At 37.0% G+C, this 17,408-nt stretch overlaps 1 protein-coding gene across 3 annotated transcripts in view; it reads right to left on the reverse strand.

The window, feature by feature from the left end:
* Positions 1-13,619: 13,619 nt before the first annotated feature.
* Positions 13,620-17,408, reverse strand: part of slc45a4a (solute carrier family 45 member 4a) — an 88,243-nt gene continuing 84,454 nt past the window's right edge. For 2 of the 3 annotated variants that reach the window (XM_030146758.1, XM_030146756.1), the window contains 2 exons: positions 17,125-17,279; positions 15,856-16,036 (listed from right to left, as the gene is read on the reverse strand). In XM_030146758.1, coding sequence (XP_030002618.1) covers positions 15,856-16,036; positions 17,125-17,279 — 336 coding nt within the window. Of the gene's footprint in view, positions 16,037-17,124; positions 17,280-17,408 lie in introns of all 3 variants that reach the window. The other variant, XM_030146757.1, reaches the window with a different exon arrangement.

Raw genomic sequence — 17,408 nt, forward strand, 5'->3', positions numbered from 1 at the left:
CTCCTCTTCTTCAAAATATATTTCATACAGGAATCATTTCATATATAATCCCTACAAAGTACTTGTCTACACCCCTCCCATACACCTACCTCTGATTTAGCCTATTAATGGTCAGTCATCTTATAGTAATGGACAGAATTTGTATATTTATTTTTTTCCTACTTTATTTCTTTTATTTCCTCCCCTCTTTTGCTCCATGTTATCCTCTAATTGGTGTTGGTAATGTAAGATATTTTGCTGACTGCCGATGAAACCCAAAGAAGAAGAGGGATATAGTTAATGATATATAGTTAGTTTTATTTAACCTTTGGTTTTACTGATGATCCAAACGATAGAAATGTTTTTTATATCTCCAGTCAGCTGTGACATATCTCAGTCTTTCAAATGTGCTTCAGCATTTTTAACCCTTAAAAACCCAGTGCTACTTTTACGGCAGGTCCTAAATGAATTTTTCACTATATATAACCTTTCTTAAGTCATTTTTCAGCACTGATTGTAATATCATCATCTTTATTTAGCATTTTTCAGTGTTAATCATGCCTTTTCCTATATTTGATTTATTGATTATGTAGCTCAGGGGTCACCAGCCCTGGTCCTCGAGGGTTCCTATCCTGCATGTTTTAGATGTTTCCCTCTTCCGGTCCACCTGACAGTCATTATCAGTCTTCTGCAGAGCTTGAGGATAGGCTTATCATTTGAATCTGGTGTGTTGGAAGAGGGATACATGTAAAACATGCAGGATAGTAGCCCTCGAGGACCAGGGTCGGTGACCCCTGATGTAGATGTTCACATAAACTCAGATTAAAGTCTAGGGTTATTATATCAGAAACAGAAAAAAATAAAGAAAAACTGACTTTTTCAGCAAACATTTCATTAACTGAACATAAACCCAGTGTGTCCATCCACTGTCATTGATCCAACTCCATGGGTTTTACTGGTGAATCAATGTTGTAGAAGATGACGGTGTTCCCATGGTAACTATGGAGCCTCTGAACGTCCAAATGGGTCATATCTGATGACCATGAAAAGATGAAGAACCAATTATTTACAAGGGTTAACAGGATTAGTGGATCAACAGGTATTAAACAGTTTAGATCAGTAGATGCTTCTGGTAAACGGTGGATCTTTGGGTCTTTAAGGGTTAAAAAGCCCTGAAATCACTTCTAAACCAATATAGTCCATATGCTCTCCGGTTGAACCAACATTTCATCACCTTCTTCTTTAGATGTAAAGGCTTTATGTGAGTTAGTTCGTGCTCATCAACCTGACTCTAGAAACACTGATGTTCTCATAGAAACTGTGAATATTACATTCATGCAAATATGAGAGAATGTCACTAGTTTAGATCAGGGACGTCTTGGCAATTCTCTTTTACTTTTTCTTGAATATTCTGTATTTTTATCTTTTTTAATCTGTAAATAAATTCAAATTTAACCCTATAACACCAAACGTATCATATCTGATCCATGAGTTTTGAAGCCCTCTACATGGTCAGTGTGATTTTTTTTTTTTTTCTTTTTTTTTCTTTTTTTTTTTGTTGAAAAACCTGATGTATTCAATAAGATCCATGCAATACACAGATAATCCACCAGGGGGAGGAGTTCATTCACCAGAGGCCTTTCCAGTGACACTGCAAGACTGACATTAATGAGGAAGGAGGAAGAACTGGGACCATTTAGAAAAGGAATTAACTATTTATTAGACATGTTTGTGTTATATTATGTTTTGTTTGTTCAAAAATAATAATATTTGAGCATTGAGACCCAATGGATCAAATATGATACAAAATTGAAACTCATACATGGAAATTGATATTTGAAAAAAATGAATTTTTGGTTGTTCAGAAGGACCAATAAAGGCTCCAGTTTCAAAGAACTGGGATTTTCTGTCAATTATTTAGTGGTTCAGGCTTTACAGGGTAAAACTCAGTGTCATGTGTTTTTTTCTCTCTCTCTCTTTCCATTTTATTAAACAACATATGGACACATTTTTTTGTGTTCCATCAATGCGGCTTTAATATTATTCATTCATTTTTTTATGTTTGTGTGTATACCTCTTTCTTTTTTTTCAAGTTGAATTGTTTTCTTTAACTATTTCTTTGTTTTTTTATTTGGGTTTTGTGTGATTGGCTGTGGGTGGTGGGTGAGAAGGGAGCTGACATTCTGGTCAATGAATCGATGTTTACTCTGTTTGTTTGTTTGTTTGTTTGTCTGTTTTATACCCTATGCTGTGTGTCACTCTGCCTGTCTAAAATGTTCAAAATGTTCTATAAATAAAGTTTAAAAAAAAAAAAAAAAAAAAAGCAGAACTCCCTGTTAAACTACAGACCTTCCTGGTTTTTAGCTTTCCCTGGATAATCCCCTGTTGACCTACTTTGAGCTGATCTTAAAGCCCAGCTCTGTTTTGCAGACCTACACATTTTCAGAAACTATAATTAGTAAAGATACACATAAATGAAGCCTAATTCTTAAGGCTTGATTGTTAAATTATGTAATTACCAAAAAGTGTCTATTATGAAAAGGACTATGGAAGTAATTTTTTTGCCTAAACTTATCAAATAAAACATGTTTTATGAAAGGCCTTATGATGAACAAACTACAATATTTGGTTTTGGAAATGAAAAAAATCCCTATCGAATAAATGCTCAGCATATTTCTAATATATGATAATTCACTGGATAACTACTGTAGTGGTTCATCTGTTTCTGCTCCAACACATTATTTAACCCTATCTGATGTGGTGAGCAGCTCCTCATTTCTCTGCATCAGAGGTGATTTCTCATAGACTGCAAGGGAAGCTCAGCTGTTACGTTTAACTTCACTTTAGTAGACCATGTCCTATTTTCAGGAGATACAAACATGATGGTCTATTGAAAAAAACACTCCAAGATGAGTGAAAAACAATATATCAGTGATGTGCAAAAAACTCTTCTGATTTCATCAAACATGTATCCCCAGCAGCGGCAGCTGGAGAGGATCATTGTAGGCGGGTCTGTGTACGGCAAGAATTCACAACAGTAACAAGAAAAGTACTCAGAGAGCGCAGACCTCCACCAAGACAGGTCTGCCCCCCCTCTGATCACCACCAAAATTTAATCATTTCTTCCTTGTGCCAGGATCAACATTTCCTGAAAATTTCATGAAAATCTGTCCATAACTTTTTGAGTTATCTTCCTAACAAACAAACAAACAAATAAACAAACAAAGAAACAAAGAAACAAACACGCACACAAAGCAAAGTGATCACAATACCCCCTGGCGGAGGTAAAAATACTACAATTACACAATAGTTTATTATCCTTCTAGAAATCTTCTGTTTCACAGATGGTCAATGAACCTTTTAGTTTGAAGACTCCATGCACAAGCAGGAAAGACGAACTCCAACATATTGTAGTTGTTGAAGTTTACAGCTACAGTCTAATGTAAAACAGAAATCAAATGTGTGTGTGAAAGGAGACTAAGACGACTGAGAATGTAAATGACCTTTAAATACAAGACAGAAGGAGCAGAGAACCTCTCCAGTGGGATCTCCTTGTCATGCCAGTAACGGTGGAAGCATCAGGACCATCATGGTTCCATTTGTCCTCATCACAGAATCCAACTGTCTTCCACCTTCCACTGTCCCATGTCTGGTGTCTCTGTCCACGTCCACATGGAAGTTCAGTGGTTTGGTTGAAGGACACCAGGCCTTTGCACATGTTTGTGGTTCTTAAAGTCCTTCTGTGGCAGATGTGGTCTGATGGTTCTTGGGCTTCAGTCAACACCAGGAACCGTCTTCATCTGTCCAGGATCCTCCCCTGTCTGGACGAACAGCCAATCGGATCCTTCAGCTCAGTGCTGGGGACATTTTTTTGGGTCGACCACTTGACTTTTCTATTCCATAACCTTCAGGATCTTTAAAGGAATTCAAACTGACTGTGTTAGTGCATCCACCCTCAGCAGTGATGGTGCGTTCCTTGTTTCTGCAGCTCAACAATCTGACCACATTCAAACAGACAAAGCTTTGGATCCTTTTCCATCAGGAGGTCCTGACAGTGGAACAGCTGACACTAAAGGAACTGAATCCACATTTATGCACAGATGTGGTCTGTTAAAGGCTGGGCTCTGAAACTGTTGATGGGCTGATGAACAGACTAGTTCAGTTTAATTGTTTTCAATAAATTAATGACTCAAAAAATGTGTGTTTCTGTCACTCCCATTTCTTCTTTTTGTATTTTAAAACTCTACTTAGAACCTTCTGAAAATCCAACAGTGACAAATGTAAATTCATATTGATGTTTAATTCATATATATATATATATATATATATATATATATATATATATATATATATATATATATATATATATATATATATATATATATACATATATATATATAATTAGGGTTATATGAATACCAAATATGTTATTTTTCTCTTTATATTTAGTTTTTCACTCATTTGTTGTTTTTTTCTATCTGTCTTTTCTCTGCACTTGCTTGTTGTATGTCACTGCTGTTTAACTGTGAAACTTATCTTATCTTATCTTATCTTATCTTATCTTATCTTATCTTATCTTATCTTATCTTATCTTATCTTATCTTATCTTATCTTATCTTATCTTATCTTATCTTATCTTATCCAGCAGTAGCAGATTTGTCTTATTTGGACATTTAGTGAACATGGACAAAACATAGTTTTCTATCTACAATGTTGACTCACCGGTAATACCCAACAGTAGTTTGACAAATAACAGCGGATGGAGACATTTGTGTTTATGTTTAACCCATAAGGACCCTGTGCTACTTTTGTGGGACCTTCCAAGTGATTTTTTTTTCCTCTCTTTTTAACCTTTCTTAAGTAATTTATCACCATTTATTCTAATATTATCCTCTGTATTTTGTGTTTTTTCTGTGTAAATCCTTAATTGTCCTATATTTAATTCACTGATCATGTAGATGTTCATTAAAGCTTTATGGGTTAAAACAGGTTTTTGAATTAAATATGAAGAACTTTCCCAAAGTTTTCTTGAAGTGGTTTCATCAGTTTTCATTTTGATCATTTAATTGAATAATTATGAAAAGTCATTTATTCGTACACATTAAAACACATTTCACCTTTAGTCAGATTAGATTCTCAGTTGGAAAGGGGCCTTTGTGTTTGTGTTTCCGCTCCTTCACATCCTCTGTTATGTTTGTTTAATGAGCTCCTCTGTGTTCTGGACTGAGGTACTGGTCTGGATCTGGTAGATGGTCCAGATCCCTGGCACCACTGTATTCATACTGGACTAGAATGGATCCCATTCATTTCCTTTTGGGGAAAATAAGTGAACCTGACAAAGATGGGCGCTGGTGGTGGTTTGGGTCTGTAAGGGTTAATGACATTTTTTTTTTTTTTTCTGAAACAGTAACTTTTCAGTTTTCTCTGTTTGTATATGACAGATTATCTTTGGATTTACTCTGAGCTTTAATGAACATGTACATCAGGAGTGTCAAACTCATTTTAGTTCAGTTCCACATTCAGCAAAATTTGATCTGCAGTGGGCCGAACCAGTAAAATAATAACAGAATAATATATAAAGTCAACTCCAAACTTTTTTCTATGTTTTAGAGCGAAAAAGCAACTTTAGATTATGAAAAGGTTTACATCTACAAACTGTTCTTTCAAAGGATGTGAAACACATGAACAAACTGAAAAAATAAGAGTAATTTTAACAATATTCTGCCTCAGTTTATCATTTCCACATGTACATTAGAACTTACAGATCACAGTGGATCTACAAACACACAAAACATTTACTTACAGACAAAATATTGGTAAAATTGTACTTACTTCTTTTAAGACATTTCAGGTTGTTCATATTTGTTCAGGTTATTCACATTTTTTGCGAAATTACACTTTGTTTTCATGTAAATACATGAAAATATTTACATTTACAAAGAGAAACATTTGCAGTTGTCATTATTTCTGTTATTATGATAGTATTTTACCGGTCTGACCCACTTGAGATTGAACTGGTCTGAATGTGGAACCTGAACTAAAAGGATTGTTAATATCTTAGTGTAATTTTGGCATGTCACAAATTCATCCCAGGGACCGGACTGGACCCTTTGGTGGGCCGGATTTGGCCCCCAGGCCACATGTTTGACACCTGTGATCTACATGATCAGGAAATTAAACATAGGAAAACACACGATTTTCAGTAAATGAAATACAAAGTGGAGAGGAAAATATTACAGCAAATAAAGACTAAACCGTTAGGAAAGGTTAAATATAGAGAAAAATGTACTTGTTGCCACAAATAGTTGTAGTTGTTGAAGGGTTAAGCGCCAGAGCAGAAATGTGAGTCATTAAATGAGTGATATTTGGCTGTGATCCCTGCAGAGGGGAGCAGGTCAGTACAGGTTACTTTATGTAATGTTCTGTAACTGTATATCTGTGTAAAAGTCCATCCCTCCTGCCCTTCAGCGCTACCACCAGCCAGTCCTGCGGTCACATGATGAACACACGCTCACACCAACAGTTTCAGGTTCCGTCTCCTGTTTCTCTGCAGGGAAACATGGACCCAGACAGACGCACAGACTGGAACAGGCTTGTGTACGTGACAGAGAATCCTGATTTTACAGGACGTTCTTGGTCTTAATGTCTGTCTGTGAACCACAAAGCATCATGGGAGACCAGTCAGCTTCTTTAAAGATGCTTATTTAAGATGTAAAAAAAACAGACCTGAAACTGCAGATCAGCATCGGTCACATGACTTCAGATCAGAAGAATTTAAAGCAGGGGACTCAAACTCATGTTCTTTCAGGTTAATAATAACCTATAAATATTGACAACTGCAAATATTTGTCTTTGGTTTAGCACAAAAAACTCAGTTAAATTATGAAAATACTTACTTTTATAAACTATCCAAACAAAAAAGAAGTGGATAACCTGTAAAAAAAAAAAGAAATTTCTCAAGAAAAATACATGCAATTTTAACAATATTCTGCCTCAATTTATCATTTCTACATGTACATTATGGATCAGATCTACAAAAACACTAAACACTTAGTAACAGGCATAAAATAGTTCAAATTGTGCTGAATTTTCTGTAGACATTTTAGGTTGTTCATATTAGTTCAGGTTATTCACATTTTATTGTTACAGGATAGTTTGTAAATGTAAGTATTTTCATAATTTTATGTTATTTTTTGCACTAAAACAAAATCAAAGCTTTGAAGTTTTCATTATTCATAGGCATAATAACATTAAGTAACATTATTTTTTTCACATCAAACCGAAAAGAAAATATGGAGTCCTTATTTTTTGTAAATTATTATGCTATTATTGGTCTGTATGTGGAACCTGAACTAAAATGAGTTCAACACTCTTGACTGTTGAATTTTCACACTTTGCAAATTCATCCCAGGGGTCGGATTGGAACCTTTGGCCTCATGTTTGAGACTCCTGGTATGAACCAAATAGACTGAGTAAAATGTGTGCAATCATGTCCGAACTACAATCACAAAAAACAAAACAGTTCATCCAAACAAGACAGTGTCACACAGGAAACTAGACGTTAGTGTGTCTTCACCACATACATGCTGGTGAATGTTTCCCTTCAGTTCTACTTTGTGGCCTAAAAGTTGGAAATGCAGCTTGTGACTGAAGGGTTGCTGGTTCAATTCCCCAGACTGTCTGCTGATGATGTGCCTCAATCCTGCCCCCCCACACCCCCCAGGTCCCTAACGTGGCTGTCCACTGCTCCAGGTCTGCATGGTCAGCTGGTTATGGGTCAACCTCAGTGTGTGTTTCATGTACATATCAAATATCTAAGAAGTCTGAACCAGAGCCATAGAGAGAGAGAGTTGCGACATGCTTTGATGTCGCCGCTACAGTGATCCCGTGGTTCATGTAAGCCTCAATAGTTCCAAACAAACGGTGCACTGTCAGGTTCTTCTATGGGACAGACAGCAGCGAGTGGGTTATTACAGGTAAATAAACAAATAAACCACACACTAGTCTATTTCCACCTGTTGTTTCACGACTGTAAGTCTGTTTAACCTCCTCAGACCCTGCTGTGGGGTTTTCTGTCCACATTTGTGGACAAGAGTTTCACAACTTTCTATGCAAAAAAAGAAAAGAAAACTGTCCACCACGAAGGACATTCTATAAAAAATTTTAAAAAACTGCATCTGAAAAAACTGTTGCATCATGTTTCTTCCAATATAGGCACCTATTTAATAAAAAACAAAAAGCTGGGACTTTGCTGACATTTCCTGGGTCTTAGGAGGTTATAGTCGCTTTTCCATTGACCCTCAAATTGCACAAATATAACTTGCGCCTAAAAATCTACCTAATGGAAAAACAACAATTTCACCAAAAGTCTAATTTTTCGATTAAAAGTTTTTACACTGGAAAGAGGAGGTTTTTTGGGTGTACCGCAAATAGTATATCACACGAAACTGCAATGGAAAGACCTTTTTTCGCAACTAGAGTCAGGTGAATTTAAAAAAAAAATGGATGTTGACGTATTTTACAACAAGCAAAGAAGAAGAAACATGTTGCGGTATGTGTGGACACACTGGGAAACCCAATCATTTTTTAATTTAGTATTAGATAGAGGGGTAATATATAATAATAATGAATATATCTGTAAATCAACACCATATTTACGTTTGTCGCCATGTTTATGGTATGACTTCTCGAGTCATCTCGCGATTATAAATAAATAAATCATCGTATTTGTGATTTAATGGAAAAACCGACATTATGCACTTGTGTTTTTTCAACATTTAGTAAATATCGGTAAAGTTTTGCGCATATGTTTAATGGAAAAGTGACTAGTGTCCGTTGTGCTTTTGAGTAGTGAGGTTGACCACTGAAAAGACTGACTTCAGTACGGTCAACAGGTTTACATTTAGTAGTAGGTTTACGAAACAAGTGCAGGACAAATAAAACTACATACAGGCATCACATGAAACTATTATGAAACATTAATAAATGTCAGAGTGGACCCATATTTGTACCACAGTAAATGACACTAATGATCACATGACCTCAGCTGACAAACTGAACCCAACACCACCAGGTTCAACAGAACAACTACACTGAACAAAAATATAAACGCACCACTTTTGTTTTTGCTCCCATTTTTCATGAGCTGAACTCAAAGATCTAAAACTTTTTCTATGTACACAAAAGGCCTATTTCTCTCAAATATAGTTCATAAATTTGTCTAAATCTGTGTTAGTGAGCACTTCTCCTTTGTCCTTTGCTGAGATAATCCATCCACCTCACAGGTGTGGCAGATCCAGATGCTGATTAGACAGCAGGATTATTGGACAGGTGTGACTTAGGCTGGCCACAATAAAAGGCCACTCTAAAATGTGCACTTTTACTGTATTGGGTGGTCCAGGGGGGTCAGAAAACCAGTCAGTATTTGGTGTGACCACCATTTTCCTCGCACAGTCTTCTTCATGAATTCTCTGAAACAGCTTTGGAGATGGCTTATGGTAGAGAAATGAACATTCAATTCACAGGCAAAAGCTCTGGTGGAGATTCCTGAAGTCAGCATGACCAGTGCATATTCCCTCAAAACTTGTGACATCTGTGGTATTGTGCTGTGTGATAAAACTGCACATTTTAGAGTGGCCATTTATTGTGGCCAGCCTAAGGCACACCTGTGCAAAAATCCTGCTGTCTAATCAGCATCTTGATCTGCCACACCTGTGAGGTGGATGGATTATCTCAGCAAAGAAGAAGTGTTCACTAACACAAATTTAGACAGATTTGTGAACAATATTTGAGAGAAATAAACCTTGTGTGTACATAGAAAAAGTTTCAGATCTTTGAGTTCAGCTCATGAAAAATGGGAGCAAAAACAAAAGTGGTGCGTTTATATTTTTGTTCAGTGTAAAATAAAACCCACTGAGAACAACATTTGGACTAACGGTACCTTACCTCAGAAACTCCATCATTTGTGGTTCTAGTGGTTAAATCTGAACAGCTGAACAAGTCAAAGTAGCAAACTACAGAACTACAGCTGAAAATCCAACATAACGGTTGTGTAAGATATAAAAGTATACAAATGGTAACACGTACCAAGAAAACAACAGAATTTACAATAGAAGTGTCACTAATACAGAAAACACACTGGATTAATTGAAAGATGACCATGTCTTATTAACTTAGTGCTGGAGTTGCTAGATCAGCTGAAATATAAATGAATGTGTTCCGACAGCGCCATACTCAGTGTTTGGAACTATCACTGCCTCTATAACCCAGAAGGACGTCCATATTTCCTCCACCATTTTTCACAGTGGGAGTCTATGGAAGTGTCGCCGCTCTGTTTTCTCTACCGCTCTGGTCTGAGTGTATTTGGTTCTGAATTAATAAATACAACAAACATATGTCAGTTCTGTTTTCTGGCCCCATCTTTATTCATGATTCTTGTCATTTTTGTCTGCACAACAGTACAGAGCACTTAGAATTTTTCCCATTGTACATATTAAACTCTTGATTTGAAATCTGGTTAAAAATGACTGAAGGAGCGATTGTTGTTTTGCTTCTGAACAGATTTTAAAGGTGCATTCCATACAGTGTTTATCCAGAGTCCTACATATGAAGGCTCAAGCATATTTACAGAACATAGAGATATATACAGTCTTTATATAGAAAACAAAACTACTAACAAAAATAATCATCTTTTTTATAGCAGCAAAAAAGAAGAAACTAACAGAGAAATATGTATATTTACATCTTTTTTTCTTCAAATAACAAGGCATATTATATAGTACACTGCGCACACTCGCTTTCCCATTCTTTAAGGATTCTTCTGGATGTAATCTCTGTAAAGATCCAACAATATTGGCATCTTTCTCGTCCAAACTGAACATGTTTACTGAAGGCAGAGCTGCACACAGAGTTGGACCTGGTGGCATGGTCCCACAGCTGCTGGGACACAAAAGGGAAATGTCGCCACGTCGCCATGGAGATGATTCATTCAAACATTCAATCAAAAATCAGCTGGAACCTGTTAGGACAGCGACACCAACATGGCTGCCACTTCAAAGTGCGAAGGTCAAACTCTGTGCGGCTTGGCCTTCAAGTCAAAGAACACGCAAAAAAAAAAAAAGACATTTTCTACTTGAGTTAAAACAAAAGAACAGAGACAATAAAGACTTGTAAAGAGCCTCTGGTATTGCATTCATTGATTCCAGAGTTTAGCGTAAACCAGGTGATTCAAAGAATAAAGAACACTGAGATGACATTTTTAACACACCTTTGCCTTTTACGTCTCACCTGAACAGCTGTGGATCAACACAAATATGCACACAACTGTTCACACACACATTTCCAATCGCCTTCTGGAACAACTCCCAAAACGTCAAATAGAATAGCTTTAATATATTCATTTAGAAACTAAGTGAAAAGTGTCGTTTATAGACAACAAAGCTAAAAAAATAAAATAAATACCCACAGTTCTTCCTTTTGCAAGACAATGCTATTATCGTTTTTGTTTGTTTTTTTTAAATGTAATGTGCAAGTTCTGTGCAATGTCAGACTCCCACCGGCTTCGCAAACATCGAAAACAAAACGGATTTCAACTGAAATCACTGAACATTCATCACCTTTCACAACAGTAAGTCACCAGATGGAATCAAAAGTAGGAACTCGATCTCCCAGCAGGCCGAGCGACAGGCCACGCTGCCTGAACATTCTAGAGTCTACAGTTAAAAAAAGGCTTGGGATGAGAAGAAGAAAAAACCCTCGACTTTCCACTGCAGCGGAAAACAGAAACACTCAAGTTGCACTTCAAGTATTCATGGCCCGCCGACACTTTTAACAAGAAGTCCACACACATCTCCTGCAGTGTTGAAACAGCGAAAAGACGTGTCATCTGAAAGTTGTTAATGTGCAAAAAACCTTTAAGAAGTCCATGCTTGTTAAGAGTGTACTGACCCAGGCCGAGCACAATGCTTCAGCTTTAAGAGTACAGACTTTTTTTCACACATTTAAACAAAAGACAAATATCCAGCCATGCATTTGGAAACATATCCCTGACCTATCAGGACAAAGAAAGAGTGATTTATACAGACTTTGGTGTTGCACACATGCATATTGCTGTTTTCGCATGCAAACCTCCCAGCCCCAAAGTGTGTTTGTCCTTAAACCAAAGATCCAAGGCTCTGTCTGCTTTTTTTTGTTTTTTTCTTTATCAAGGAAACTGTATTGCCCGTGTGGTTATAAAAGCCATACAAAGGACATCAATATGTTCAGAGACTGACTGAATGTACCTGAAATCATGAAACTAATGATTGAAAAAACTTGAGATCAAACTCCACCCAAGAGAGAAAAAAAACAAACACACATCTGTGGGTGAGTTTTCTTCTAAAACCAAAAAAAAAAAGGAAAACATTCTCTAAATATTTTTAAGTCAAACTCAAACACAAATGTTCTGTCGTGTACATGTACTCACTTCCTGCATGTTTCAGCTGATTGAGCTGAAAGGAAATCCACCCAAATCTATAACTTTTGTCCTGAAAGAAGGAACGCAAAACCCTGACCCGAACACAAACCCTGCTCCGCTCACATTTGTCACTTTTCCATTGACCCTCAAACTGCGTGAATATAACTTGTGCATAAAAATTTGCCTAATGGAAAAATGACTATTTCACCAAAACTCTCATTTTTTGATGAGAAGTTTTTGCGCTCGCAAGAGGTGTTTTTTTTGGGGGGGTAGCGAAATTGGTATATCACACAAAACTGCAATGGTAAGACCTTTTAACGGAACTAGAGTCACATGAACAAAAAAAAAAAAAAACAGATGTTGATGGATGTTTGAACAAGAGAAGAAGAGTTGAACCCAAACGTGTGTGTATGTGTGGATCCACCAGGAAACCACATCAGTTTAGAAGTTAGTAGCAGACAGAGGGGGAACCAGCATTCTAAATTCTAAACAACACAGATTTATGTTCATGTTTATGGAATGACTTCTACTGACATCTACCAGAAGAAAGAAACTAATCAGCACATTTGGAATTGAATGGAAAAACTAACATTATGCACTTGTGTTTTTTTGACATTTAGTAAATTTGGGTAAAGTTTTACGCAGATGTTCAATGGAAAAGCGACTAGTGATTAACACAGGCCGGTCTGATCTGACAAAAAACTATCAAACCATTCACTGAGCCTCAGTCTTCACTTCATCATAGTTTGATTTTTTGTTTTTCAAGTCCAGCATTGTGAGCTATGGAAACCAAAGAGAAATGTACTTAAGATCACAATTATTCACTCAGTAAAAATGTGACTAAAGCTTTGTTTCATTCAACTTGCATGGATCCTCTCTGTAAAGTAACATATTCCATATCAGACCACCAGTTAATGGAAGAAAACTGGGTTGAAGTAAAACTTCTTTGAACAGTTTTACTTCTTCATTTGCTACCACAGCACTTACCCTCAAACAGCACTTCCAGTTTGCAAAGTCTATATCACTAATATATATATATATATATATATATATATATATATATATATATATATGTCTATATTTAAATTGTCAGAAGCATCTCCTGCAGGCGTTCATAAAGTCAAATGAAAGTCATGCTACATTCAGTGGGGAGTTTTTGATCTTTTTTTTTTTTTCTTTTGGAGGAAAACTAAAAAATCAGATTTTTGAGCAGAAACTGTTTATTGTCAAAGCAGGGCTGTGTGAAATGTAGGGTTTTAAATGGTTTCACTGTCAGCGTCACATGACATTATTAAGTCTATCCTCATAGTCAGCATTTTATCTGTGCTGTGCCGTTTGGTCAGTGTTTGTCATGATCTGACCATAAATATTTGAAAGAATTATCTTTTACATTGTTTTCATCTTTCTAAAGACACCACTTTAATTTATTTGATCAAAATTTCAAAAAATTAAATCACTACACACTAAACCAAGCGCCTACGCATGTGCACTGATGTGTCTACACTGTTTTCATCTTATGTGTTTAATGTAGTTTTCATATTTCTGTCATATTTTACTTTTTTTTTAATTAACAGTCTGGTTTCTTTCACTCAGGACTGAAAATGAGCTTTTAAACGTTAACAGAATAATGCTTTGACATTCACTGTGGAATCATCTTTCTAGTCCTTTTTGTGTCGTATCAGTTTATGTATTAAAAACTGTTGAGACGTTACATTTTTCTATTTGTTGCCCAGTCCTGCACAAAAGGGGCCTCCTTCATCTTACTTGTACTAACAAAAGCCAAATTAAAACATGCTTTTCCAAATTTGCTTAAATACTACTGATTATTTAAAGAAGTCAAACATTTCTTGGTGCCTCTTCTCTTTAGTAAACGTCCATTCAGCGTTCTACACCCACAGAAGTCTTTCACTTCCTTCTACTGACTATATTTGACCTAGAAATTATGGTCAGGACCCTGACCCTGGTACAACAGGCTACATATTGTCAACACAGAGGCCTCTTCACTCACATTTTCTTACAAGGTTTCTTATATTTTTTTTCAGGTAAAGTTTCCAGAGGAGGGTCAGGAAGCCCCGCCCCACTGGTGTCCAGCACAGAAACCTCCAATAACTCTAACCCAAAGCTTGCTGAGTACTTTTTAACGCTGGTTTGTCTACTCCAGTGGTTCTCAAACTGTGGGGTGGACAACGGACAAGGACTGGACTGGAAATGGGATATGTTTGCGTTTTGGACCAGTTTGGACATTAATGTTCTCAGATGTCCAATGGAAACAGAAAAACACTGAGAACCACTGGTCTAGTTAGATAGTAGATAGTGACAAATGTCGTGCTGAGAGCATTTTCTAAAAAACAAAAATTTCAAATGAGAGTGACTGAACGAAAGCCTCTCCTCTGCTGTTTGGTTTGTCTCTCCTCTCCTCCAACATTTCCTCTGATTTCCTCAAACTCAGCGTTATTCTTTCTCCACTCTGGGTCCTCACTAAATAACATTTGTGATTGTAATGCCCTGTATGCTGCACATATTGCATCTATGCTCTTTTGTCCTCAAGTTCATGTCAATAAATGTACATTAATATACATCTGTAGGGGATATTATTTATGGTGAATATACAGGCTACTTTACGCTCATGCTAGAAACTTTAGAGCAGAGTCATTTAAATATTGTTATCTTGCCCTGAAACAAAGACTCTAGTGCTCCTGTTCTGTAAATGAGGGCACAAAAAAAAAAACACTCAGACATTTGAGGGACCAGGTTATCCCTACACTCCACACTTTAGGCTTTTAGTTTAAGAAAAAGCCACATCCAAAAGTCTCTAGAGTCTTAAAGCTACTGCTGCAGAGTGCTGTCAACGTCCCACAAAGTCAAGTGTATTGTTTTTTTTTTTGGTGAACATCACCTCTGCGAAAAACAAAACAAAACAAAACACAAAAACAATCAGCAGATACACACACTCGACCAGTCAGATCGGCTTCGGCACCACTGAGAAAAAAATTCAATCGAGCCGACTCCAGCACGGAAGAACGATGTCCAGCATTATTTGAACTGCTTTCAGCTCTTCAGCATCTAGGGCTACCATTCATCACCAGCGTTCATCACTCAGCTAATCACAGATGTTTGTACATGTGATGGTATGAACAGACGTTTCTGATCCAGGCGGCTGCTCAGTGGCGCCCCCTAGAGGCCCTGAGAGACACAAACAACCTCTGCTTAAGAACCAATACATCGATCACTTCGGGAGGATGCTGATGGATCGATCAAAGTCAAAACAGCCTGAAGGATCGACCGCTGCTTTGCTTCGTGTCTGTAAACGGCGCCAAAATGAGGACGGAAGCACAGCTTGAAGTGTTTTCCTGTCGTTAATGACGATTTTTGAGGAGTGATTTTATGCATTTTCCCGTCGTCCGTTGAGCCTAATTAACCAATCACAGAGCGGATTCGTTCTCCGTGTGACATGATGTGGTTGTGGTCGTGGCCTTTCCCTCCTTGTTGAGTTTCAAGAAGCTGGGCTTTTCTATCACCACGGTAACAGCCATTTGGTCACTGTTGGGGATTTCCAGCGTGGTCAGGGCCCGTTTCTCAGACGCTTTGGCTGAATCGCCTTCCCTGCAAATCAAAATCCACATATAAATGACGACTGTGGGATGAAAGTCACAATAGTCAAACTCATTTTCATTCAGGTTCCACGTACAGCTAAATATGATCTAAAGTGGGCCGGACCAGAAAAAAAATAGAAATAATAGGATAAGAACTTACAAATAATGTCAACCCCAAAGTTTTCTTCATGTTTTTGACTGAAAAAAGTAAAATTCGATTATGAAAATGCTTACATCTACGAACTGTACTTGAACATAACATGAACAAATATGAACAACCTGAAAATTCTTAAGTAAAATAAGTCCAATTTTAACAATATTGCACCTTAGTTTCTCATTTACACATGTGCATCATAACTTACAGATCACAGTGGATCTACAGATACACCAAACATTTAGTATCAGGCAGAATATTGTTTAAATTCTACATACTTCTATTAAGATATTTCAGGTTATTCACATTTTTCATAAAGGACTAGTCTGTAAATGTAAACATTTTTGTGTAATTTTCCTTTTTCTTAAACACTTTCCTTTTTTTAAACACCAAAACAAAGGGGAAAATTTGCAGTTTCCTTATTTCTAGGTTATTCTGATAGGATTTTATTGGTCTGACCCACTTCACACTGAACTGACCTAAAATGATTTTAACGTCCTTGATTGTTCATATCTTTAGTGTAATTTTTGCATTTCACAAATTGGAGCTTTTGGTGGGCCAGTTTCAGACCCTGGGCCGCATGTTTGTTTGACACCTGTGCAATAGATGATTTAGTTTTTGATGAAGTCTTGAAGTAAGTAGTTTGTAAGAATGTATGATTTATATATATATATATATATATATATATATATATATATATATATATATATATATATATAATGAAAGTCTTGATTTACAGAAGTTGATAAAGGTCAGGTGAGAAAATGTATGACACCTAATATAATTTACAAAACCACTGTCAATTAATGGTCCAATGAAAATGTATTCTATGGTGTGGCAGGAAAACCAGAGCAGATCTAATTCCTCCGTCTATTTACTGCCCGTTGCATTGTTTAAACTGCTCCATATGTTATAGTGTAGCAGATAAAAGCGTGTGTTCTGACCCATTGTTTGGAGGGGGGTAAATGACCAGGAAGCAGGCGGTGAAGAATCCAAGCAGGGAGCCCCCGGAGGCCACCATGGGAATGACACGGACACTGCCAACGGCCTCCACCACCGCACCCAGAGCAGACGCCACCAAGATCTGACTGATGTACACCTGCAAAAGGACATGGAGCACGTTATCAGAGGACAGTAGAATGGACGAGCATGATGAGGCAGCCGTCCTGATGTCGGCATCAGAGGAGGAGGTTCTTCAAGATGGACACCACTCCATAGATGTCACAAT

The sequence above is a fragment of the Sphaeramia orbicularis genome, chromosome 11 (genome assembly GCF_902148855.1).
Source record: "Sphaeramia orbicularis chromosome 11, fSphaOr1.1, whole genome shotgun sequence".
Lineage (NCBI taxonomy): Eukaryota > Metazoa > Chordata > Actinopteri > Kurtiformes > Apogonidae > Sphaeramia > Sphaeramia orbicularis.